This window comes from Oncorhynchus mykiss, chromosome 2 (assembly GCF_013265735.2).
Source record: "Oncorhynchus mykiss isolate Arlee chromosome 2, USDA_OmykA_1.1, whole genome shotgun sequence".
Lineage (NCBI taxonomy): Eukaryota > Metazoa > Chordata > Actinopteri > Salmoniformes > Salmonidae > Oncorhynchus > Oncorhynchus mykiss.
Window position 1 is genome coordinate 41,309,331 of NC_048566.1, and position 27,071 is coordinate 41,336,401.

General features: G+C 41.5%; 1 protein-coding gene across 2 annotated transcripts in view; it reads left to right on the plus strand.

The window, feature by feature from the left end:
• LOC110489815 (ER membrane protein complex subunit 2) overlaps nt 1-27,071 on the plus strand; it is a 60,520-nt gene that overhangs the window by 14,650 nt on the left and 18,799 nt on the right. For both annotated transcript variants that reach the window (XM_036948451.1, XM_036948460.1), the window contains exons 4-7: nt 7,221-7,306; nt 15,860-15,917; nt 25,685-25,770; nt 26,138-26,197. In XM_036948451.1, the coding sequence (XP_036804346.1) occupies nt 7,221-7,306; nt 15,860-15,917; nt 25,685-25,770; nt 26,138-26,197 (290 nt within the window). The remainder of the gene's footprint in view (nt 1-7,220; nt 7,307-15,859; nt 15,918-25,684; nt 25,771-26,137; nt 26,198-27,071) is intronic.

The window sequence follows — 27,071 nt, forward strand, 5'->3', positions numbered from 1 at the left end:
GGTGGGAGACTCTGTCCATAGGACAACAATCAGTCATATATTGCACAAATCTGGCCTTTATGGAAGAGTGGCAAGAAGAAAGCCATTTCTTAAAGATATCCATAAAAAGTGTTGTTTAAAGTTTGCCACAAGCCACCTGGGAGACACACCAAACATGTGGAAGAAGGTGCTCTGGTCAGATGAAACCAAAATCGAACTTTTTGGCAATAATGCAAAACGTTATGTTTGGCTTAAAAGCAACTCACCCTGAACACACCATCCCATGGTTTGGGCCTGCTTTTCTTCAGCAGGGACAGGGAAGATGGTTAAAATTGATGGGAAGATGGATGGAGCCAAATACAGGACCATTCTGGAAGAAAACCTGATGGAGTCTGCAAAAGACCTGAGACTGGGACGGAGATTTGTCTTCCAACAAGACAATGATCCAAAACATAAAGCAAAATCTACAATGGAATGGTTCAAAAATAAACATATCCAGGTGTTAGAATGGCCAAGTCAAAGTCCAGACCTGAATCCAATCGAGAATCTGTGGAAAGAACTGAAAACTGCTGTTCACAAATGCTCTCCATCCAACCTCACTGAGCTCGAGCTGTTTTGCAAGGAGGAATGGGAAAACATTTTAGCCTCTCGATGTGCAAAACTGATAGAGACATACCCCAAGCGACTTACAGCTGTAATCGCAGCAAAAGGTGGCGCTACAAAGTAGTAACTTAAGGGGGCTGAATAATTTTGCACGCCCAATTTTTCAGTTTTTGATTTGTTAAAAAAGTTTGAAATATCCAATAAATGTCGTTCCACTTCATGATTGTGTCCCACTTGTTGTTGATTCTTCACAAAAAAAAATACAGTTTTATATCTTTATGTTTGAAGCCTGAAATGTGGCAAAAGGTCGCAAAGTTCAAGGGGGCCGAATACTTTCGCAAGGCACTGTACATGGTTTTATTTCTAAACAGCACATATTGATTATTGTTAATAATACAAGTGTCAGGCTTGATTACAGAAATTGTACTTGAAAGCAATTTCTCAGGATTCAAGGGCTTTATGAAAATGTTTTACATTTTAATATGACGAGAGCAAAAGTTAAGACCACCACACTTTTCTAATATAACATTGGGAATTTAAAACCAAAGTTATTTCTAATGAGTGTTTTTATCCAGTTTATTTTTAAGATCTGATTATTTGCAAATCCAGCACATGATAAAATGAGATTATTCTGTTTTACTCATTTTAGTACCGAATTGTAATTTATGGGTTTCTGGGTTGATGACGAATCATGCCTAGATAGCAAACAGACATTATTTTAGTACCAAATGGTGGTTGAGCGGGTTATGAGTTTCTGGGTTGATAAGAAACCATGCCTAGATAGCAGAAATTCATCATTTTTTCCTATTCAAGATATTCTCATATGCAAACGCAAGTGAAACGTTTGAAGTGAATGCCCACAGTTGAAAAGAAGCATGCTAGGAGAGCAGATGGGGCCTATTCCTGTTGAGGCATCACTTAGGGCCATCTTCTGTCCCTCAATCAAATTTGCATTGTTGAATATAACATTTGTTCCTGCTCAGTTTGATTTAAATTGAAGGGTGCATGTTCACTGCAAAGAGCAGGAACCAATGGCATTACCGTAGACATTTGGATTGGAATTCAATCAAATCCGCATTGTGGAAATATAACATTGTTCCTGCTTAGTTTGATTTAAATCAAAACATGCATTCCCCACTCTTCTAGACTGATTTGAATCTGGCTAAATGTACTATTGGAGCCTAGTTAATGTCCTGTCAGTTTTGCTCATATCTGCTTAAAATTGAGTGATTACATAAACAAATAATTTTTGGGGTGATGGGAATAGTATATGAGGATGTTTTGCAACGATTCCCTATGCATTGCAAAGAATATTGGCTAAGACAACTAGATTACGGAAAGTTGTCCAATCACCTGCTCCCAGTGAGAAATACCATGACTGTTGTTGGACAGGTCAAAAGATCCGGGCTGCAGGACAGACTTTCCATCTCATCCAGGATATCGTTGGACATGACGATAACGATTCCTCACCTCTGTCATGAGTGTGTGAAAAAACAAACTACAGTTCCCTCATAGAGGAAAAAAACTAACTCACCATAAAGAGCATCCTGCCTCTCCTTTTTATAGTAAAAAGTGGTGAACTGGTGAACACAAGACAACATGGTCTTCAACCACGTCAACTGCCGATTTTCACATAAGTTCTTCAGGACTGTGTTGTTTATCTTTTATCATGGATCCCATGAATGGAAACCATCAACTATCCCTCATGCCCTGCTCTCAATTGTCTGGGCGGACAGGAATGCGTCATCAAAAAAAAACACAACACTGCATATGACATCTCAAAACCATTCATGTTTTACATGGATACAGTATATTTGTTTGTGTTTAAAGATGCAGTGCATGTAATACGCTGTCGCTGGTGGAGAACAGCAGGCAGGGGAAGCAGTAGTCGGCTGCTAGCATCGCAGCCACAGAGCCAGTCTTTCTTTTGATACCATTCAGGTTGAAATGATCATGTTATTTTCTCCCTAGCTTTGATGTAAGTCCCTAAGCGCAGGTGTTGGTCTTCCATCCATTAATATCCCATTTTGCTAGAAAATCCATTTTGAAAACCGTTTCAGATGCAGTATGTTAGCCATCCTGATCAGATACTATGTAATTCAGAGCGATTTTAAAGTAGAAGCAGAATATGTACAGCGCCTTCATAAACGAATGCAACTGCCAAAAGGCGGAAGATGACATGTGACATCCACAGGCAGAATCCTTCCTGCCTAAAAAAAAACATCCTGTGGCGTACTGCAATATCATCGAATAGTCCCCACGATATGCAACTGTTCAGGGGACGTCAGGAACCAATACACACAGTCAGTCAGTCAGTCAGTCAGGAAAGCAAAGGCTAGCTTTTTCAAACAAAAATGTGCATCCTGTAGCTCTAACTCCCAAAAGTTTTAGGACACTGTCAAGTGAGCACCTCCTCCCAGCTGCCCACTGCACTGAGGCTAGGAAACACTTTCACCACCGATAAATCTACGACCATCTATAATTTCAACTATCATTTTCTATGGCTGGCCACGCTTTCCACCTGGCTACCCCTACCCCGGCCAACAGCTTCGCACTCCCAGCAGCAACTTGCCCAAGTCTCCCCAGCTTCTCCTTCACCCAAATCCAGATGGCACATGTTCTGAAAGAGCTGCAAAACCTGGACCCGTACAAATCAGCTGGGCTTGAAAATCTGGACTATCTCTTTCTAAAATTAGCCACCACCATTGTTGCAACCCCTATTACCAGTCTGTTCAACCTCTTTCATATCGTCTGAGATCCCTTAAGATTAGAACGCTGCGGCGGTCATCCCCATTTTCAAAGGGGGAGACATTCTAGACCCAAACTGTTATAGACCTATATCTATCCTGCCCTGCCTTTTTCTTATTTTTTTGTGATTTTTTTTCTTCCAAATTTCGTGGTATCCAATTGTTAGTAGTTACTATCTTGTCTCATCGCTACAACTCCCATACGGGCTCGGGAGAGACGAAGGTTGAAAGCCATGCGTCCTCCGAAATACAACCCAACCAAGCCGCACTGCTTCTTAACACAGCACACATCCAACCCGGAAGCCAGATGCACCAATGTGTCGGAGGAAACACTGTGCACCTGATTAGCGTGCACTGCGCCCGGCCCGCAACAGGAGTCGCTAGTGCGCAATGAGACAAGGATATCCCTACCGGCCAAACCCTCCCTAACCCTGACGATGCTAGGCCAATTGTGCGTCGCCCCATAGACCTCCCGCTCGCGTCCGGCTGTGACAGAGCCTGGGAGCAAACCCAGAGTCTCTGGTGGCACAGCTTGCACTGTGATGCAGTGCCCTAGACCACTGCCCCAACCGGGAGGCAAAATGCCCTGCCTTTCTAAAGTCTTCGAAAGCCAAGTGAACAAACAGATCACTGACCATTTCGAATCCCACCGTACCTTCTCCGCTGTGCAATCTGGTTTCCGAACTGGTCACGGGTGTACCTCAGCCACACTCAAGGTACTAAACGATATCGTAACCGCCATCGATAAAGATTGTACTGTGCAGCCGTCTTCATCGACTCTGTCAATCACCGTATTCTTATCGGCAGACTCAACAGCCTTGGTTTCTCAATTGACTGCCTTGCCTGGTTCAACAACTACTTCTCCGACAGAGTTCAGTGTGTCAAATCGGAGGGACAATTTTATCCGGACCTCTGGCCGTCTCTATGGGGGTGCCACAGGGTTAAATGTTCGGGCTGACTCTTTTCTCTGTATATATCATCGATGTTGCTCTTGCTGCGGGTGTTTCTCTGATCCACCTCTATGCAGACAACACCATTCTGTATACATCTGGCCCTTCTTTGGACACTGTTAACAAACCTCCAAACAAGCTTCGATGCCATACAACACTCCTTCCGTGGCCTCCAACTGCTCTTTAATACTAGTAAAACTAAATGCATGCTTTTCAACCGTTTACTGCCCGCACCCGCCCGTCCGACGTCCGTTTTGTCACCAAAGCCCCATATACCACCCACCACTGCGACCTGTATGCTCTAATCGGCTGGAACTTGCTACATATTCGTCGCCAGACCCACTGGCTCCAGGTCATCTATAAGTCTTTGCTAGGTAAAGCTCCGCCTTATCTCAGCTCACTGGTCACGATAACAACACCCACCGTAGCACACGCTCCAGCAGGTATATCTCACCGGGCATCCCCAAAGCTAACACCTCCTTTGGCTGCCTTTCCTTAAAGTTTCAAGCTGCCAATGACTGGAACGAGTTGCAAAAATCGCTGAAGCTGGAGTCTTATCTCACTCTAACTTTAAACATCAGCTATCCAAGCAGCTTACCGATTGCTGCAGCTGTACATAGCCCATCTGTAAATATCCCACCCAATCTACCTACCTCATCCCCATATAGTTTTTGTTTACTTTTCTGCTCTTTTGCACACCAGTACTTGCACATCATCATCTGCACATCTCCAGTGTTAATTTACTAAAATGTAATTACTTGTTACTATGGCCTATTTATTGCCTTACCTCCTCACGCCATTTGCATACACTGTATATAGACTTTCTTTTTTTCTATTGTGTTATTGACTGTACGCTTGTTTATTCCATGTGTAACTCTGTGTTTGTGTCGCACTGCTTTACTTTCTTGGCCAGGATGCAGTTGTAAATGAGAACTTGTTCTCAACTAGCCTACCTGGTGAAATAAAAAAAATAACTCCGATGCACAAGTAATGTCAATGAGTTTGAAGGGCGGGAGAAAGGCACAGCGAGGCTGCCTTTCCCCAGGCCTCCTTGCGCAAATTTGTGAAGTAAGTACATGTTCAGAAATCGATTATATCATGCATAAAAAGCACGACAAAATGATTATTGATCAAACATATTTATTTTTCATTAGTTCTATTTTTATTAATTTCACAGAGTAGGCCCTGCTTACCCTGACCGCACGCATGTCACTCGGGCTGTGTATGTTAATATATTCAAATTTGCATCAACATGCCCAGACGATCAGGCGGAGTATTTCAATGGCGAAAGGAGGCTCAGGGAAATAAATTATAAAAAAATATATTGGGCGGCAGGAAGCCTAGCGGTTAAGTGTTGGGCCGGTAACCGGAAGGTCTTAGCCCTAATTTCTTCTGTAGGGCATATAAAATCTGTGTTACGGAAAACGCAGACGGAATCACGGAATCCAGATTGTCTAAAGTAATTCAGAAATATTCAAATATTTATTTAACTTAGTAGGAAATCAACTAAAGGTATTAGAAAATGTATTAATTTGTTGAAGTGAATCATAAGATATGAATATACATCAGTGATACTTATTTTCCTGCAACCATGGGCACAGGAATGCCCATGTTTGCGCAGTATGTCTAGTCTGCACTTTGTGTAGCCCTTAGCGGTAATGATAATGATAATCGTCTGCTGATAAATGAAAGGCTTTCCCCAAAACCTTTTTAAACTGAATGTTAACTACAAAGTAGCTTATGCCTACCTGGCAGAATTACATCATTATTTGCATCAATTCAGAGGCCATTTGTTTTGCAAACTCTGCAATCACACTTGTAATAAAGGGTAACTACACCCAAAATGCTAAATTTCTTCCCCCAAACCTCAAAAGTGGTGTCCTGATGTGGTTTGAGCATTGTTGTGGACTTGTTTTTGTTTTTAAGTGTGATAAACATGGAAACTGAAACCTGGAAAAACAGAAAGGAGAAAATGGAATTTTGGAAAAAATGTATTGGAATCAGGCACAAAATATAACAGATTTTAAAGTGCCCTACTCCTGTAAGTCGTTCTGGATAAGAGCATCTGCTAAATGACTAAAATGTACATTTCATTTCTCACCTAACTAGCTGTAAGACATGCTTTGGCACTTTGGTGACTAAGGGCTGGATGTGTCAATGTGTAGTTCATATATGCATAATCTATGAGCAGAATTACTGTTTTACCTCAATTAGCTATAATATAATAATATATATGCCATTTAGCAGATGCTTTTATCCAAAGTAATACGTGCATACATTTTACGGTTAAATAAAAAAATACATTTTACGTAGGGGTGGTCATGAAATCCCTAGTTTGTGCCATTGTGTCATTTTCCCTACATTTCCCCCCCACGTTGTCCAATCCCTTAACAGTTAGAGTTCTTGTCAGAGCTTTAGCCCCTCATATTTGAGTGACAGCTATCAGGAGGCCTGCCCAGCGTTATCTGCAGGGCGGACCCAATGGCACAGTGGAAGCCGCAGAGACCTGCCCAGCGTTATCTGCAGGGCGGACCCAATGGCACAGTGGAAGCCGCAGAGACCGATTTATAGAGCGAGCAATGACGTGGTGCACATATGTGATGAAGTACGCAATTTTCAGGGGACCACTTTTGGTTCGTGAGTGCTAGTTTCAGAACTACTGGCAAAAAGGTTTACAAAAGTAGCGGAGAATCTCTAAAATGAATGCACTAACTGTGTAAGTCTCTCTGGATTAAGAGTGTCTGCTAAATGACTAGAATGTAAATGCAAAATGTTATTTTCATGAAATTAAGAGTGATCATTTGCAGTGATTTAAAAAATACAATTACAAAGACTGCATGGGGGATTTAAGTAAAAGAAAGTGTATGTGTCCTGACTGTTTGTAGCATGTTGCACCCAGTCAACTCTAATTGCACCTTCCCTCTGCCCACTTCCCTTGCAGACTTGTCTACAGGAACTGAAGAGGCAGTTTCCAGGTAGCCAACGAGTGAAGCGATTAGCGGGCATGCGGCTGGAGGCTTTAGAAAAGTAAGCTTCAGAGTCTCTCACTGTAACATGGCTGAAAGACTGAATTCAAATGGCTTTACCCTTTAATCAGTTTTTGACAGCACCCCATTTGATTTGAACGAAACCTTCCATAAATATTTGCCCATTGCAGAGGTGCTCAGAAAGTGACTATGGCCTGAATGCCAAACATTCAAGAGATGAAGGTGCTCGGTTGAATGCATTCAGTTGTGCAACTGCCTTGGTATCCCCTTTCCCTTTCAAAGTTGACCCATTGAGACATGTCTTCATCACTGGAAAAGAAAAACAGTTGAGATTTATATAATTTCAAAGTTTACAAACAGGATTGTCAAACTATTTTAAAAATCGTAGGGCGGTACACAATTGGCCCAGCGTCTTCTGGGTTTGACCGGTGTAGGCCGTCATTGTAAATAAGAATTTGTTCTGAACTGACTTGCCTAGTTAAAAAGAATGAATCATGTCGTAGCTTAGGCCCTATTTTACATTATCTAAGGTTTTTGTGTTGTGCACGCCATCAGTTGAGAGACAACTTTCTCTTGAACACAGGTTGGTTGTCATGTTTTGGCTGATAAATGTACTAAAATGGGAATGACATTTCAAATGGTACCACAAAGATGGTTGGAGGTCCACACATCACAGAATATTGACTTGAATTGGAATATGTTATTTTAAATGATACTGTCAATCCTTCATAGGAAACCTATTGAAATCATAGAAATGTAGAGACTGTAATAGAAAAGGCATGACCATTTTTAAGTTGAAATTCGCTGGTGGGTAGACCGGCGGTCATATTTGTGGTTGTAATTAGAAATACAAATGTAAATTCATTTTACATTTCAATGATGTACTGCCTAAATTGCAGTGGTCAGAAGGGATTTGTCCATTATATGAATTATATTGCTGTGATTGAAATAACACTAGGGCTGTCCACTACAAAAAGAAAACAATCGATTGGTCATAATTTTTAAATGTGTATTTTCCCATATAGACACACCCTATGTGTTTTTAATCAAATCAACTATATGTACTGAGCTTGTCTAATGCTTTAAACCTTTACACTCGTACCCGTATGTATACAGGTTTAAAATTGAAGATTTGGGCACTAATAAGTGCCTAAATTGGAACCTAGTGGCTGTACTAGCTAGAGCTCTGACTGATAGCCATTCTGAATTTGAGCACCTCGCACGACAATTAGTTGCCTCTTCCCTCCCAGTAATTGGGCAACTTTTGCAAAAAAAATGTGTTGTGTTGAGGGAGGGAAATGCTGTAAATTTAAGATGACTCGATGCATTTTGAAACATGAGACATTCAAAATTATAATAAATACCACATTGATGTCATACAAGCTAGCCAAACACCCGTCAGTCCAAATGTGTACTTCACATTTCCAAACTCAAAACTCCTGTCATAAACAGTGTCAAAATGTGTGATCATTATGTTTGATGTGGGGTTACACGTAGAGGTTGACCGATTTAATCGCGTGGCCGATTTCGAGTTTTCATAATCGGTTTTCAGCCTTTTTGGATTCCCATTACATTGCAATCTACGAGGAAACTGCGTGGCAGGCTGACCACCTGTTACCGAGTGCAGCGTCAAAAGCACCTTGTGGCTGCAAGGAGCCAGGGTAAGTTGCTAGCTAGCATTACACTTATCTTATAAATAACAATTAATCTTCACATACTCACTAGTTAACTACACATGGTTATTACTAGGTTAACCTCTTGGAACTACCCATCCTGGATCCGGGAGAATTGTCATCAACTACACTAATTAGCATAGCGCAACGACCAAATAATCTTACTAGAAAATATTCATGAAATTACAAGTGAAATATAGCAAAACACAGCTTAGCCTTTTGTTAATCACCCTGTTGTCTCAGATTTTGAAATTATGCTTTACAGCCAAAGCAAGACACGTGTTTGTGTAAGTTTATCGCTAGCCTAGCATAGCATTATGTCCAGCTAGCAGCAGGAAGCTTGGTCACGAAAATCAGAAAAGCAATCAAATTAATAGTTTACCTTTGATGATCTTCGGATGTTTTCACTGACGAGACTCCCAGTTAGACAGCAAATGTTCCTTTTGTTCCATAAAGATAATTTTTATACCCAAAATACCTCCGTTTGTTTGTCATGTTATGTTGAGAAATCCACCGGAAATAGCGGTCACGACAACGCCGGGGGAAAAAAAATCTAAATTTATATCCATTATATCGACAAACATGGCAAATGTTTTTTTATAATCAATCATCAAGGTTTTTCAAATATCTATTCGATAATATATCAACCAGGACAATTGGCTTTTCAGTAGGACCGAGAGGAAAAATGGCTACCTCTGTCTTTTACGCAAGAATCACTCTGAGAGGTCTCAGCTGGCCACTTACGCAATGTGGTCCTTTACGCTCATTCTTCAACATAAAGGCGTGAAACTACGTCTAAAGGCTGTAGACACCTTAGGGAATACGTAGAAAAAGGAATCTGGTTGATATCCCTTTCAATGGCCAATAGGGATGCATAGGAACACAACGGTTTCAAAATATGAGTCACTTCCTGATTGGAATTTTCTTTAGGTTTTTGCCTGCAATATCAATTATGTTATACTCACAGACCATATTTTTACAGTTTTGGAAACTTTGGTGTTTTCTATCCTAAGCTGTCAATTATATGCATATTCTAGCATCTGGTCCTGAGAAATAGGCCGTTTACTTTGGGAACGTTATTTTTCCCAAAAAATAAAATAGTGCCCCCTAGCTTCAAGAGGTTGAGTGTAGGAGGCAGTATTTTGATGTTTGGATGAAAAACGTACCCAACTGAAACTGCCTATTTCTCAGGCCCAGTGTCTAGAATATGCATATAATTGTCAGATTAGGATAGAAAACACTCTAAAGTTTCCAAACTGTAAAAATATTGTCTGAGTATAACAGAACTGATAATGCAGGCGAAAACCTGAAGAAAATCCAACCCAGAAGTGCTGTTTTTCCTGAAAGCTTTCTGTTCCATTGCCTGCCTTCGCTCCATTTAAAGGGATATCAACCAGATTCATTTTCCGATGGCATCCACATGTTGTGAACAGTCTTTAGACATAGTTCCAGGCTTTTATTTTGAAAAATGAGCGAGAAAGATCGCGTCATTGTATGGCTGGGTGCCAGCAGTGTTTTGCATGCGCAACAGTTTGGAGCAGACATTTTCTCTCTCTCTCCTATTGAAGAAGGTACAGTCTGGATGAAATATTATCGATTATATATTGTAAAAACAACGTGAGGATTGATTATAAAAAACGTTTGACATGTTTCTACGAACTTTATGGATACTATTTGGAATGTGTCTGCTCGGTCGTGACCGCTTGAGCCTGTGGATTTCTGAACATAACGTGCCAACCAAATGGAGGTATTTTGGATATAAAAATAATATTTATGGAACAAAAGGAACATTTATTGTGTAACGGAGTCTCCTGAGTGCAAACATCCGAAGATCATCGAAGGTAAGTGATTCATTTTGCTTTTCTGACATTCGTGACCAATCTACTTGGCTGCTAGCTGTTTGTAATGTTTGTCTGCTGAGAGATGTCCTTACATAAACGCTTGGTATGCTTTCGCTGAAAAGCTTTTATGAAATCTGACACGCCAGCTGGATTAACAACAAGCTAAGCTGTGTTTTGCTATATTGCACTTGTGATTTCATGAAAATGTAATATTTTTAGTAATTTAATTTGAATTTGGCGCTCTGCAATTCAGCGGGTGTTGACAAAAATGATCCCGCTAATGGGATGGGTGCATCAAGAAGTTAACATGCAAACCAGCATTGCGCCAATTCAACAGCGCACCGAAGATTGTTTCAGAATGGAGGAGAGCGACTGCTATCCAATGAAGGAGAAAGCGCTCACTAAAGAGTCAGTTCATCACCTTGGAGAGCTCCATCCACTGCAGCGGCCTCTGTCAAGCATTTTCAATCTGTCAACTAGAATCTGCAACTCAAAAAACAGTAGACTAATTTACTGTTTTCAAGTATTGTGTCTTGTTTATTGTCCAACTATGGTAAGCAACTCTTTTTTTGCCGACATCCTTTACTACAATGAAATGCTGCCGTACTGCAGACTTGTTCGTTATTTTGTCTTAAGTTAGGCTTAAAAGAGCCCCACAGTGGATGTTTTTTTATTTTATTTTTATTTTACCTTTATTTAACTAGGCAAGTGGGTTAAGAACAAATTCTTATTTTCAATGACGGCCTACGAACAGTGGGTTTAACTGCCTGTTCAGGGGCAGAACGACAGATTTGTACCTTGTCAGCTCGGGGATTTGAACTTGCAACCTTTCGGTAACTTGCAACTCTCTAACCACTAGGCTACCCTGCCGCCCCATGTGTCATAATACCCATAAAACCTAGCGGTCATTTGGGGAAATGGTTTCCACCATACATTTTTCCCATAGGGAATTTTTTGGAACACTGAAATAAGTGCTGTGTTTAGTATAGGCTTACCTTGGTGAGCCGTGTAAATCTCTCTCGGACAAGTTGACTATTTATCAATATATTCAGCTCTATTTATTATTTAAAAAATGCTAATTAGCCACAAAGTAGACATCATGCAAGACTACAAATCCTTTCAAGGTCCTGCACGTCATCTCTAGCTGATACCTTTGCTAATAGATATTATGTCAACAGTTCACAGAATTGTCCAATTTAAAGAAATGTTGCCAATTTATTCATTCCTAAATTTTGCTAAAATGTAATGGTTAATCCAGAGATGCTTAACTTTGCCTCGATTCGTCAGTCTCGTCCAGATCATCATGACATTTTGTGGTTCTTTATGATAGCCACATAAGCTGCTAATTAGCATGCCATGCATAATTATGTAATCACCAATTGTGAATTTAGAATAGGGTAGGGCATTCTTTTGTATTAATCTGTTCTGTACCCTACAGTGCATTTAAAGTATTCAGACCCCTTCCCTTTTTCCCTATATTTTGTTACATTACAGTGGCCACATTCTAAGCTGGATAAAATTATAATTTATTCTCATCAATCTACACACTACCCCAATATGACGAAGCAAAAAGGTTTGTTTTTTTTAGAAACTTTTGCAAATTAACAATAAAAAAGAATAATACTTATTTACATAAGTATTCAGACCCTTGCTATGAGACTCGAAATTGAGCTCCGGTGCATCCGGTTTCGATTGATCATTCTTGAGATGTTTCTACAATTTTGATTGGAGTCCACCCGTGGTGAATTCAATTGTTTGTACATGATTTGGAAAGGCACATTCCTGTCTATATAAGGTCCCACGGTTGACAGTGCAGGTCAGAGCAAAAATCAAGCCATGAGGTCAAATTAATTGTCCGTAGAGCTCAGAGACAGGATTGTGTCGAGGCACAGATCTGGGGAATGGTACCACCTCTGCAGCATTGAAGGTCCCAAAGAACACAGTGGCCTCCATCATTATTAAATGGAAGAAGTTTGGAACCACCAAGACTCTTCCATCAGCTGGCCGCCCAGCCAAACTGAGCAATCGGGGGAGAAGGGCCTTGGCCATGAATTTGACCTAGAACGCAGTGGTCACTCTATCAGAGCTCCAGAGTTGCTCTGTGGAGATGGGAGAACGTTCTAGAAGGACAACCATCTATGCAGCCCTCCACCAATTAAGCCAAACAGAAGCCACTCCTCAGTAAAAGGCACATGACAGCCTGCGTGGAGTTTGCCAAAAGGCACCTAAAGATCTCTGTCCATGAGAAACAAGATTCTCTGGTCTGATGACACCAAGATTGAACTCTTTGGCCTGCATGCCAAGTGTCACATCTGTAGGAAACCAGGCACCACTCATCACCTGGACAATTATCATCCCAACGGTGAAGTGTGGTGTCAGCAGCATGCTGTGTGGATGTTTTTCAGTGGCAGGGAACTGGGAGACTAGTCAGGATAGAGGGAAAGATGAAAGGAGAAAAGTACAGTGATATTTGATGAAACCTGTTCAGGACCTTAAACTGGGGAGAATGTTCACCTTCCAACAGCACAACGACCCTAAGCTCACAGCCAACACAACGCAGGAGTGGCTTCGGGACAAGTCTCTGAATGTTGTTGAGTGGCCCAGCCAGAGCCCTGACTTGAACCCGATCGAACATCTCTGGAGAGACCTGAAAATAGCTGTGCATTGACGATCCCCATCCAACCTGACAGAGCTTGAGAGGATATACAGAAAAGGTTAGAAACTCCCCAAATACAGGTGTGCCAAGCTTGTAGCGTCATACCCAAGAAGACAAGGCTGTAATCGCTGCCGAAGGTGCTTCAACAAAGTACTGAGTAAAGGGTCTGAATTGGTATTTCCGAAGGCATTGTATGTCTTACAGCAATGTTTCCAAACCTTTTTCATTTACTGAACCAACAATTGCATGTTTCTCTTCCTGGAGTACCCCTGAGGCACTCCCCCTATGAGCATTTTATCAGTAGCGCCTATGGTCTCATGTTTCTAATCAAGTGCCCCCTGTGGATAGGCCAAGTACCCCCCAGGGATCCTAGTACCCCTGGTTGGGAACTACTGTCTTAAGGTGATGGACTGTGCCATCCCAACGGTCTCCGCAATGGATTAGTCCACTGAGACTTGCACAAATCAGACAGGTGTCTTGTGTGCCTTCAATTTTTAACAATTTTAACAATGTGAAATAGGGTCTAAGCTACAACACATGCGAATATGGAAAAAAATGTGTGTTTTTAGATAATTGACATTAAAGTTTTTATTTATTATGGAACCTTTTTTTCTTCCAATAAATAATACAAGTTTGACCACTTTTTGGAAGCTTTTAAATTGTCTATAACTCAACCGTTTATATTTTCCAGTGATGAAGGCATGGATGTCGCATGGTAGGGAATGGGAAATGGTTGCACTTTGAGCACCTCTATCTCCTGAATGTTTTGGCATTCAGGTCCAAGTCACTTTCCGACCACTTTTTCCATGGGTGAACATATGGAAAGTTTAGTTTAAAGCAAAAGGGATGCTGTCAAAAAGTGATTGACTTAAACTGAATTTACCCTATAGGCCTGAGGTAAAGGGGGGTGTACTGTAGATCCTAAGTGGTACGATGGTCTGGGTGAGTGTGTGAGTGTGTGTGGTGGGCTCTGTTTGTGTTGGAAACAACCATTCCGCTGGCAAAAAGGGGGAGAAAAAATAAGTGAATGCTTCAGTGCTCGGCCCTTTTAGCCTGAGCGAGGGATTCCCCAGGAAGGGAGTGGTTTGCTCCCACTGCTATTCTGGGGGTCCCTCAATCTTCTGTTTAAAAAAATATATATATATTATCTTGTTGTGCTTTTCGTCTCTGAGCTGAGAGACGAGGTCTTGCCTGGCTGTAAATATTTGCATGTCACCACAGTTTCAGCTTTGTTTCTTCTCAGCACTGTTTATTTGTACATCTGCAATTGTGATTAATAAAAAACGAAAGGGAGTGAATGTAAGGGAACAAGATAACCGCAGTATTTTTGACTGGAACTGGAGTAAGGGTAATTCAATTTGTTTACCACCCCTGATCACCATGACTCGTTTATCGGTTATGTCGGAGTTGATGTGATAATTGAATTCCTGCACTGTCAGATTAAATAAATGGCACACACTGGCCTCTAATTGGCTTCAGGCGGAGGTACACTGGAATGACACAGCTTCAAACAACTAACTATCCCTCACCCCCGACACACATACACTGTGTTTCGTTGAGCCCCCCCAGTAAATAAAGCATATCAAAGTGGCTCGTGAGTGGTTGCCTGGTTCCATCTGAAATCTCCCAGAGTGCAGTTGAGTAATAAAGTGGATGTGAGGGAAGGAGTGGCACTGGAAGTGGGGCTGCTCACTGCTAATGGGAAACAGAGTTGCTTCTGTTGTAGGTTGTGGTGAGCAGAACAGGTTTTGATCCCTGGCTTTTTGGCTGCTAAACCGTTAGCATTGCATTTCACCTCTAATAAAAAAAAAAGTTCAAAATCATCCCTGCAGACCCATGATTTGACATGACAAGTGAAGTGAACACGCCTCCCCACCTCCCTGTTGCCAGGAAATTTCTGCATGGTTTGATATTTACAGCTCATAACTCACTAATATTAAACAGAATCGTATGGATTCCCCCTTTGCTCCGTAACTTTAAAACACACATTGTATTGAATATAGCTCTGATCAGACTTGTATGTAATAGAAGGTAGCCTATTATTCTACACGGCTCAAAAGAAAGGCCTTTTAAAACGCAACTAAACAGATTGATTTGAATCACCTTTTGAGCAAATCACAGGCAATAATTGTCTATACACTCTTCAAATCAGTGTGCTTCCCTACTCTTTGTGTTGGTTTCTTGACTCATTGTGAAGTGGTGTAAGCCTCTCACAATGCAGGCTATTTGAGCAGCAACAGTAATGACTGTTTATTTCCTCTTTTTAGATCGCTGCTGATTTCGGCAAGGGTTCACTGTGTAACCATAGAGACCGGCTGCATTGTGTACAGAAACTTGATTGCCTTGAACTCTGTTTGATTTCAACACCACCTAATTTGTCTTGACTGGTCAGTCTTTTTTTCTTTCTTCTTCTGCCTTTGAAGGTACGAGGATGCCAACAAGCAGTATGATTCAATACTGCAAGACGATCCCACCAATACGGTAAGAGAGGAAAAACACACACTTAATTCTTATTTTGTTACAGTTGTGGTCCAAACATTTTGGACAGCGTTGAATCTGCTGAAAAGCTTTGGTATTAGTGGTGCGAGTTTGCATAGTTAAACTCCCCTTGGCCTTTTTGACCTCAACCACATTGCTGATCAAGCTCTCACCCACACAAATGACAAGTGTTTGAGGGAGTGGGAGAGGGGGGAGTGGTTCATGGTCTTAGGCAGTGTTGGACATGTGTGGTGGAACTAAGGCCTGCTCTTTGAAGACGGTGATATATAGGTAGTCCTTAGACCTCTCCTGGCTTCAGGTTAGGGGTGTTAATGAAAAGGCATTTTACCGCTCATGCTTATCAGTCTCTATAAGTACATTTTCATAGTTTAGTGGTATTAAATTGGCACTTGTGTATTTTTGTTAGTCATTATGCATATTATTTATTACACGTGCACAGCATACATAACCTTGTTGGAGGAGCGGAATAGCCAATCACCTTTAAAAACAGCGTGAGAGTAGCTCCTCAAAGCTGGTACTTGAGTGAAACCAGGGAGATCGTTCAAGATTGACTTTGAAATTGGACGTCTATCAATGTACTGGGGATGTCGGGAAATACCTTCAAAACCGGCCACTAGGGGCAACAGTAAGCGCTATTACCAAGTTTTTGTTTTGTTAGGGCTTTGTGGACGAGGATGGAGGATGTGCCTAATCCCACGACTCGTGTGAGACTGCGAGAGCTTGAGTGAAACATGCTTTTGTAAGCCCATTAAAAAGTGCTAATATTTTTGCTTCTCAATCTCAACTCGTTATTAAAATGCACCTCCCTTTCATCATTTGAGTGCAACGGTAGGTAGGGTATCAGTGTGTCACACACCACTTTGCAATGTACGCATGAGGCATTATAATTGTATGAAACCTGAAAGTTTTACTTTACCTCAAATAATGAGGCATGTCTTACCTTGCTTCAAAGTAGCCCAGTAGCCAAAATCCATCCATAGAAACGTGGAGGCAATTATTTTGACTTCATCATGCCGTTAACCAGCATTTCTCTCCTGATTTATTCATTATTATTATTAATATCAACTTTATTTCATTGTCCAGAAGCCAGTGGCCATCTTAGTTGTTGCTATTCGAGTCCCCCTCGTTCTATGTTTCTAACTGAGATTTTCATCTGTCACATGGAACTGCTTGCATTAGGTGTGCTGTTTTAGAACAGGATTTTCCTGCAAATTGATTTTTGAAAATGAGCTGCTTCATTACAGGAGTTCCATGTTCCATAAGGCTAAAACCTTTTGACTGAAAGACGATAGGCTTGCTATTGTTGCATGGTTCTCTTAAAGAAGGTTGTATATTTCTTGTATGCATGCATAGTATTTTCTGTTAGTCACACAATTTTACTGTCTGGATTTTTTAAATTTTTTTAAATTTATTTTTTACAGTTTGTTGACCGGTTAATGAGGGTCGGTTAGTCGACATTGATATGTGCATCTCTTCAGGTGTAAAGCCCAGCGTTCACTTCTGAACAGTAGAAACAGATATAGGAAGCCGTTTTTGGTATTTACTTGTGTTCTTGTTATATTATATCTTAAGCCCATGCACTATGCACTGTGAGATTTGTAGAGTATCTGGGCTCTGACAAGTCTGCTACTTTCCCACTATCTTGATCGTCAGTTCTATCCACATGTTGTCTTTTGTCTGTCATCTGTATTTCTGTCTATCTGCCAATTAGGCTGCATTATCATAGTGATGTAGCAAAACTGTTAACACAAAACAATTCCAACAAATGCAACCCTCTGGTTTACGCAGCAGTTTACCATTTGAGTCCGTCATATTATAAACGAGTATAGCCTTTAGATATGCACTATTGTTGCCTTAAATTCCATACAATCTTCTCTCAATTTATATTGAATTTCAGCTGAATGACTTGCAAGACCATGTCTATCCAGTGTTCTGCCAATCCCCGACCACCAACCCAAAACACATTGTACCTGCTGTTAATTGTTTCCATAAGGACATGTGGCCACGCAAGAAAATACATGTTTTAAAGGGTTTTCAAAAGAAACTATGACCTTATTTGTTTTGGCAGTCCTCCTGTAGACATTCAACAAGTTTCTGCGTTGCACCGACACATGGTCTTGCTTAAACATTTTCTCTTGGCTGGCAAAGTGCGAGAAACGAAGCGTAAACATTTTGTTTTTTGGACACCTTGTGAGGATTCTGCACCTCATCGACTGTCTGTTTCAAACAAACGGAGGCCTTGCTGACAAAATCAATAAACTTGGGTATGCTCTGATGCAGTCACCTCCCCTTCTTTCTGGTGTGGAAGAATTGCCCCCTCATCTCTATCGGTTCCCTGGAGTGTAACGGTCTTCTCCCCCTCGTTCAGACCCCTTTTCACCTTCACTTTGTCATTTACAGTCATTCTTTATTTTTCTCTGTTTCTGTTGGACCAAACCAGTCACCGTTCTTCTATTAAAATGAGTTCTATTTGTTTTACACAGGTTAGATCCACCATGTCCTATTTCAATTATAAGCACATTGAATACTCTGTCATGGAAGACAAGACAGGTGGTGGGAAGGGAAGCTCAAGTTAGTTTGTATAGGCCGTGATGCCTCCAGAGCAACTGCTTTTGGTCGTCAAGTTACCAGTGCAGGCACTTCCACAACCTCAACATTTTTGTTCAGTATATTTATTGCTAACACGACATGTAAAGTGTTCGTTTCATGAGCTGAAATAAAAGATCAACATTTTTTCCCATATGCACAAAAAGCGTATTTCTCTCCAATGTGTTTACATCCCTGTTAGTGAGCATTTCTCCATTGCCAAGATAATCCATCCACCTGACAGGTGTGGCATATCAAGAAGCTGATTAAACAGCATGATCATGACACGTACACCTTGTCCTGCACTCTACATTGTGCAGTTTTGTCACACAACACAATGCCACAGATGTCTGAAGTTTTGAGGGAGCGTGCAATTGACATGTCATTGAATGTTAATTTCTCTACCATAAGCCGCCTCCAATGTTTTAGTTTTTGGCAAGCGTCCAACCTATGGAACTCTGGGTCTTTGCGTGTCAAAAAAGATACACGTCAAATAACACTTTGTTGACCAATCAGGACCTGAATATGACTGCACTTCACAACAATTTAACGCGTTCATACATTTTTTTACGTAGTTATTATACTTTGATTACACTATCACTCGTATTTCATATGTCACAATGATTCATCCATTTACGTATGCTATGATGATGGTAAAGTTGCCTCGCTCACCTACAGTGCTGGTCAGAAAAAAAGCTAATGGATGCAAACAATGTTCTTCCTTAAAAACATAGCACAATGACAATCTGTTTCAGTAGCTATAGTAGAGCTAGCTAACTATATAGCTAGGTATCGTCATCTAAAATAACCCTAATTTCTAAAAGTTCTTATTTGATTAATGGTGGTCGGACCCATCTATGTGAAGCTAGCCACAATAAGGATTAGCCACAATAGTGGTCTTTGCGGTTAGCCTTCAAACATTTTTTTTTTGGCATTGACAGTGATGCAAATGTGTACAAATAGTAGAATTATGCCATAATTGAATAGATCATAATAATCAAGGTTACAATGTTATATGAAATCAACAAAAGACAATTTGTTAATTTGACAAAAATCTGTTTAAATCACACTGGATGTATTAGACTTTAGAATTGCATTAGGGGCATACTTATTTCACTGTACAGCCTTACCTATGGATTGTGGATCAATGACACGGGGTATCAGTCTACACAGTGACACCCAGAGAACATTAGTGTTGTAGCTCTTCTTGCGGGACTCTGAAACAACTGAATTGAGCCACGTTTATTGTCAACCTACAATGTGTATTAAACATTATTCCAGAGGAGAAACAATACTGCATGGATGTTTTGGAGTCTGAAAACTCTCATAAAATTGAGGATTGAGTAGACTGATACCCCATTTCATTGATCCCCAATCCTTAGGTAAAGCTGTTCAGTGCAATTTGAATGTCAATACACACAATAGGATGACTGGGTAGGTGATTTCACAGTCACAGTCCCACGATAAGAGCTACAACGCTAATATTTGCGTAAACTCTTCACAGTTGTGTTCTGTGGGTGTCACCGAGTAGACTGATACACCTTCCAACCTTGTTTAACGTTGTCTAGTCTAAATATGGCATGATTCCACCAATTGTAACCTTCTGCATCACATTCAAATAGGTACTTTTATTTTGAAGGCAAAACGCAAATTCCACTGTTGTGCCTAATCCTTACTGTGGCTAGCTTCACAACAACCCGGTCCGGTCGAGCCTCACTAGCCAGATTAAGTTAGCTGGCTGTTTCTAACGTTAGCTTTGGGCAACAGGGTTAAGTAGTTGCTATTTATTTTCATGAACTTCAGTTAAATTTCAATACGTGAACAAGTGGCTACCTAGCTAATACTTACTCGCAAAGCTGGTTGTATTGGTGCTAGCTAGGTACCAAGCTACCACAGATGTAGCGGTCGAACAAATATAATGCCTTATTACCTTATTACCAACGCGGTATTGTAAACTCATCGTTCGTGGCCGGAGTTTGCAGACTTTTTTGTACAGCTTTGACAGTGCTACTGATAGTAGTGGTAGCGCTTGGCTTGCATGTGCAAATTCAGCACAGACAACATTCTATATTAGAATTGTGTTATTTGACATGTCAAATTAAAATGTTATTTAACGCGACCCAAACGGCATTCCATACCAACTGGCCTCACAACCGCAGAACACTTGTAACCACACCAGCCCAGGACCTCCACATCCGGCTTCTTCACCTGCGGGATGGTCTGAGACCAGCCATCCCGGGCAGCTGATGAAACAGGAGTATTTTGTCTGTAATAAAGCCCTTTTGTGAGGAAAAAAACTCATGGTGATTGGCTGATCCTTGCTCCCCAGTGGGTGGGCATATGCCCTCCCAGTTATGTCAAATCCATAGATTAGGGCCTAATGAATTTATTTCAATTGACTGATTTCCCTAGGGTCTAAAGTTTTAGAAATGGTTTTGTTCGCTGGCTTTAAACAACAAAATGGCATAAAAATCAAGTCAGGTGTTTGTCAAATGTGTTCAATCGTGGATTGCCCAGCCTACATATTTTGCTGAACTCCTCTGGCGAACTCCAATCCACAAGTGTCTGTGACCGGTGGAAGTGAGATTTCAGTATGTTTCCACCATCTGGTTTATATTTACAAAAGTAATAATGGTAGCTAGATTTAATCTTTCAAGCTAACTTTAGATAGTTGTTTTCCAGTTGGGAAACACTGAACTCTTTTTAAATGAATAATTTGGGTTTTTGGCAATGAAGCCCTTTTATCTATTTCCCCAGTCAGATTAACTAATGGATACATTAAAAAGGGACATCAAATTTGTATCTCTCACCCAGTATTTTTGTAAGCCCATTAGCTAGCTAGCTAGCATTAGCATTGATAGTTCTGTCAATTAGCCTAATTGTGCTTAGTTGTTCGTGCCATTTACTATATTTGAGTATTATGGCTGCAAACTGAACTAAGGCTGGGGGGGTGACTCGTAAGAGACTTACGTTATATACCAGTATCCATTCATTGTCCAGTTTTGGATTTTTATAACGGTATTTTTACGTATAATTTAGTAATGACTCAAAGTAATTATGGTAATCATCTGTATTTATTAATAGTAAGAAACTACTAACAGCTGAGAACTAATCGCTAACTTGCTAGCACGCAAGTCAATGACTTCGACTGCCTGAAATCACTGACTAACCCTAGTGGCCAAAGTAAGAACTGCAATTTAAACTGAAAATGCACAATCAAAAAGGAGAATAATCATTTTTTTTGTTGACAAAATAGAGGCATAACCACATGCACAACTGCAGAGCATTTAGCGCATTCTAGACAGTTAACTTAATAATTATAAGATATCTAGCAGGCAAACATTTAGTTGTGAATTCCTGTAACTAGATCACCTGGCACGTGCTGCACAACAACAGTGAGTGACTCAGACAACTCTCATTGTTGTCTGCTTGTTAACAAACCATGTGACTGGGGTCTACCGGTAAGCTCCATAATGGAACAATGATGTGGTAGGTGAAATGAAGAACACAATCTTTTTTTTCTTCTAATGTATTACACAAGTTGACTGCAAGTATTTACTTAAAATGAAACTACAAATATTTAAATGTATTAAAAAAACGTGTCCTTTTCCAAATACCCTGGTATACCGTAAAACATTTAAACCTAAACTGAACTTGGAAGGGCAGAGTAAAATCAGCCTTCGCAAAGGACAATGTTTTAGGCAGACTTCACTGAAAGTCTATCAGGTCCTGAATTATCAAAGGCTTTCTAGGAGCTCTACCTATGACACATAATAGTTTACTTAATGGGTAAACTAGTTAAAATATGCATTGCCCTTTTCATTCTTTGGGTAGTGAAATCTTCTCCAATGGGAAATGGGAGGTGCCTTGGGAATTGTATCCTTGAGGGATTGGTGGGTACTAGTACTCGCTAGTCAATCAGAGCACCACCCAGGCAATGTCCTGGGGATGTGATCGGTCTGTTTCCTGGCAGGATGGATGTCACCCATAACACCAGCGCCCTTTTGTTAAACCTGAAGGCGGGAATGGAAACAGATACGGACTGTCCCCTGGTGTCTTCCAGACCAGTTTTTTTTTCTCCCACCAACCCGTCCTGGCTGGTGAGGGTGTGGTGTGGACGGGGGCTGACATCATTTAGGTCACCTGTCTTTGAATGAAGGATCTCTACTGCTCCCAGTCCAGCATGTTCTCTAACATGTTCTGTACGATGAGGGAGGGGATGGAGCTCAAAAGAAATGGCGGAAAATTGGCGACCACAGCAAGGACTTGTGAGGCATCCCAGCATGCCGAGCTGGAGATTGGAAACTGAGCTGTTGTAATTACAGGCTGTGGAATAGATGTGGTACCCATTAACCAAAATTGTTGAATCAACAGAAATTGCTCAAGGTTTCTCTGCCATGGCGGTGTCCAAAGAATGTGTCGAACTCTTAGCCCTTCTATAGTTTTATTGTGTTCCAATACCTACAGCAATGATCTGGCGAAATTCTAATTTGCTTGCGTAAATGCATTTTTGTGCTTCTCTCATCTTTTTTTTCTTTTTCTTTGAGAACTTTGACTAAAAGGCTATAGCCTAGCCTAGTGTCTGTCTACCACATTTTCATACAAAAGATAACTTCATTTATTATTCATTCGGAGTCCAAATGACACTGTGGATGATTCATCTGATATATGGAATTCCGGCCCTCATTTCATCCTAATTGGTGTGTAGAAACATAGCTAGTATTTATTGAGAAAGCAATTGAGGTCACTGAGAATCCCTTACTGAGGTTGAATGGGAATTGTATGCAATTAGAGTGTAGAACAAGATAGTTTTTACGGAGGTCAAGATGCACTCAGTTTTCTACCGAGCTGAAACTAGATCCGGTTGAAATTGAAAATATTGGCTTTTTGCAACCATATGATTTAGGCACTATTTAGACAATGCTTCTGTATTTGATTTCTGGATGCCTTAGTATACTTTGATTACAAGTAAAACTCCCTAAGCTCTTAGGCATTTGAAACATCTGTAATAGCTTATTCGTTTACTGTACACAAATGTTTTACTCTGAATTTAGTGTTATTGTTGCTTTTAATATATTAATACCTTCACCTACTAGCTATTTCACAACAGTGGCACAGAGCGTCGTTCATGGTCCCTCCCTTTTGTCTCTGTATTCTTCTCTCTCTCCATCTCCTCCCTCCATTCTCGACCCCTCCATCTCTCCCATGTATGTTATGTAACATTATTATAACACAGGCTATCTAGGTGTCCAGTGTAGTCCTCACAGTCAGAGCCTGGGTTGTGGTCAGTCCTTCTCAGCGAGAGCCAGGGGTGATTTAAACAATCCTGTCCTCCTCGAGAACCCTAATTAAAAAAGAATCATGACAACAGCAGGATTATCCCTGCTGCCAGGTTCGTCTGGATCATTAGTTTGGAGGAGGGGGGGGGCGGTTTGGAAGAGCTCCGCATTTAATAAAGATCTGTGTGACTCCTTCGGGGTGTGACTCCTTCGGGGCTACCAACTTCCATATGTTCTGAGTGAGCCCCAAGTGGTTCTTTATCGGGAAAGAAAGGACTGGGAGAGAAAGAGAGGAAGGGGGAAAGAGAGGTGGTGTGGGGTAGGCCAACAATTGCAACATCCACACTGAAAGTTGGTGTTCTGACATAGTTTTGGTATCGGACGGGGAAAAATACATATGTTAGCAATTTGGTTAGAAGTGAGTATAAATTCCTTAATCTCACATAGCATCAAGCCCCAGTAGAATATGGTCCATGTAGAATAGTTTGATCTTTTGAGGAGATATGTGTTTTATGAGCAGAGGGGGAAGAGAAGAAGTAGTTGGTGTCACCCCCCTTCCCCTACTCACTCAGATTGCTCTGTAAATGAATCCTAATCCTTTTGAATAATATGCTTGTGTTTAATTGTGTGAGGACCACTCTCAAACAGAAATTCACATGGTATGTCTTTATTTTAGAACAAAGGCAAACAATAAGACAGGTCAAGAATGATCTAGATATTTATCAAAGTTTGCTGACTTTAGGTGAGTGTGTGTCCTGTGTGTGTGGGCTATGTAAGCACCATAGCCAGGCTGTAGTGCAGGTCCCTGTCCCAGGGTGATGAATAAGTGGATTTATTGTGACGGTGGTGTCAGTGTATTCCCAGATTTATGGCAGCTCAGACATGACTCATGCACAGCCCACAATGGCTTTGGTTTTGAGTGTGGGAGAAAGGAAGCCCCACTCAATCAAATGCCAGTCCATAAATAAAGTGGTCCGTGGCAGGCAGGGCAGCACCATTCTAATGGCAACAGCAGCCCGCCGTTAGACAGACACACACACACACACACACACACACACCCTCCAAAATGCAGCCTGGAAAAGTCAGAGGGGACGTAATACTTTCTGATTCAGATTGATGAGAATCCAATCCACTTTAAGGTCACTTCAACATCGAAATGAAAGAAAAGGCAATTGGAGGCTGAAGTAAGTTAGCTAGGCTTCAGAAGCTCATTCTGAATGCGCTGGCCATTGGATTTGGGCTAAGGCGCTGTTTTCCCCACTTAGTGGATGACTCACCACTATATCTCAGACTCTAAGCTCACACGCCGACTCTTGAATGTTGACTCATAATTTGTGTTCTTCCTTCCACAGATATAGCCTAGCTAACCATTACCTCTTAAGAGATGCTGGCACATCAATTTTAAAGTTGCCCCATAACAATATCAATAATAGTAGGGACATCAGCATTTTAAGTAGCGAGGCTTCTCACCGCTGTGTAAAAACTGTAACAGAAAAGTGCTCAGTTAGGTTGGTTCATGCAGTCAATATCTCTCTCCTAATTTGAAGATATCTCTTAACTGAAATGTTATGATTTGATACTGAACATCACCACATCACCACCAACGCTGTTGGCTGATGTTTCCGTAGCTCATGATCCCTATCCCCAGGCGGCTTGGCTAGGAGCAGAGGGGGGTGGCTTTGACCAACATCCCAAACCCCCCCCCCCCTCCCCAACTTCCACCTGAGCACAGTTTCAAGACTCCCAAACTCATTTAACACGTACCCTCCTCCTTTCTCTCCTCTCCCTTTTATTTGTGTGAGCTCTGATGAGACCGCCTCTCCTCGGTCAAACACTTGAGGAGCTAAGACCTTACTAATCCTCTGTGGATGCTGATCTCCACAGGCGGCGAGGAAGAGGAAGATCTCGATTCTGAAGGCCCAGGGGAAGAGTGCCGAGGCCATCCGCGAGCTCAACGAGTATCTGGAGCAGTGAGTAGTGTTTTACAAGGAGATTTGGACGCCCTCCTCCTCACGCACACCTCCCCTGGTCTTTTTAATTAAAAGGGGGTTTGCATTCGATTTGAGCCAGGCTGGGCCACAACCTGTCCATGAGACCCCCTCAAGTCTACTTAGCCCCCCATCTTGGGAGCTCTGCCTGTCTGTCTATGTTAGCCTAGTTATACAATGCCACGATTTGGATTGATTTGAAACGTGGCGATTTCAGCTATTGTACTTTACTTTAGAGTGGTTATTGTTGATGATCATTTTGCTAAAGAAGGGTTCTAAATAGCATGGTGTGATGGTGCTGAAAAGCTTCCTCAATGGGAGACTCCCTAAATTTCTCACTGTTTTACAGGTTCGTCGGTGACCAGGAAGCGTGGCACGAGCTGTCGGAACTCTACATCAACGAGCACGAGTGAGCATGGCATTTCCTTATCGCATTCGTTTAACTCATTATCTACATGACTTGTGACGTTTTGACTGACTTACTCCAGTGGTGAGAAGAACCTGTGATCGTTCCAGATTTTGAGTGTGTTCTCACTCTAGTGCTGTGCCAGCACTCCCTGGTGTCAAGACCTTGAGGCAGCACCTTATCATATCTCCCAGGGGCATCTGTCAGCTTCTAACAGATTCAGGGGGGGAGAGACGAGAGTGGGGAGTGTCTGTAAGCAGTAACTCCTCTCCTCTCCCAGTCTCGGTGGCTGAACTGACGGCTTGATCCCAGAGGGGATATATTAGGATGGGCACAATGGAGGGGGGCGTTGAAATACCTAACTCAGCCAGGGGTCCGCATTGGGCCCCTGTCTATGTTTGTCACATGGAGAGGAGGGTAATAGGATTTTGACCCTAAGCCCCCCACTCATACATATGGGGTGAAGTCAACCCCCTACTGATATCTCTGTTGCCAGGGGTAATTGTCAGCCTCCCAAGACAAGAGCATTGCAATATATATATATTTTTTTGTGTCACTTTTTATCCCTCCTTAGTTGTCTTGGGGAATTAGGAGTCAGGGAAGCAGCCGTCTTTCACGGAGGTGTGTTTGTGTGTAAGCAGCACACCAGCTCTGTGGTCACCCTGGCAGGAGGGCAGTGTCTGCAGGAATGTTTAGCGCAGTGAGAGAGCTTCTTATTGGATATTTCATGTTTTTGTCCCGAGGGACTTTATTGCTGTAGTAGAGGGAGGACATCCAGGGGTGAGCGGATTATCTCCCAGCTTAGCCAAACTTTTGTAATATCACCCCATTCACTTCCCGAGCCCCTTATCTACAGGCGTGTCCATTTCTTTTCTTT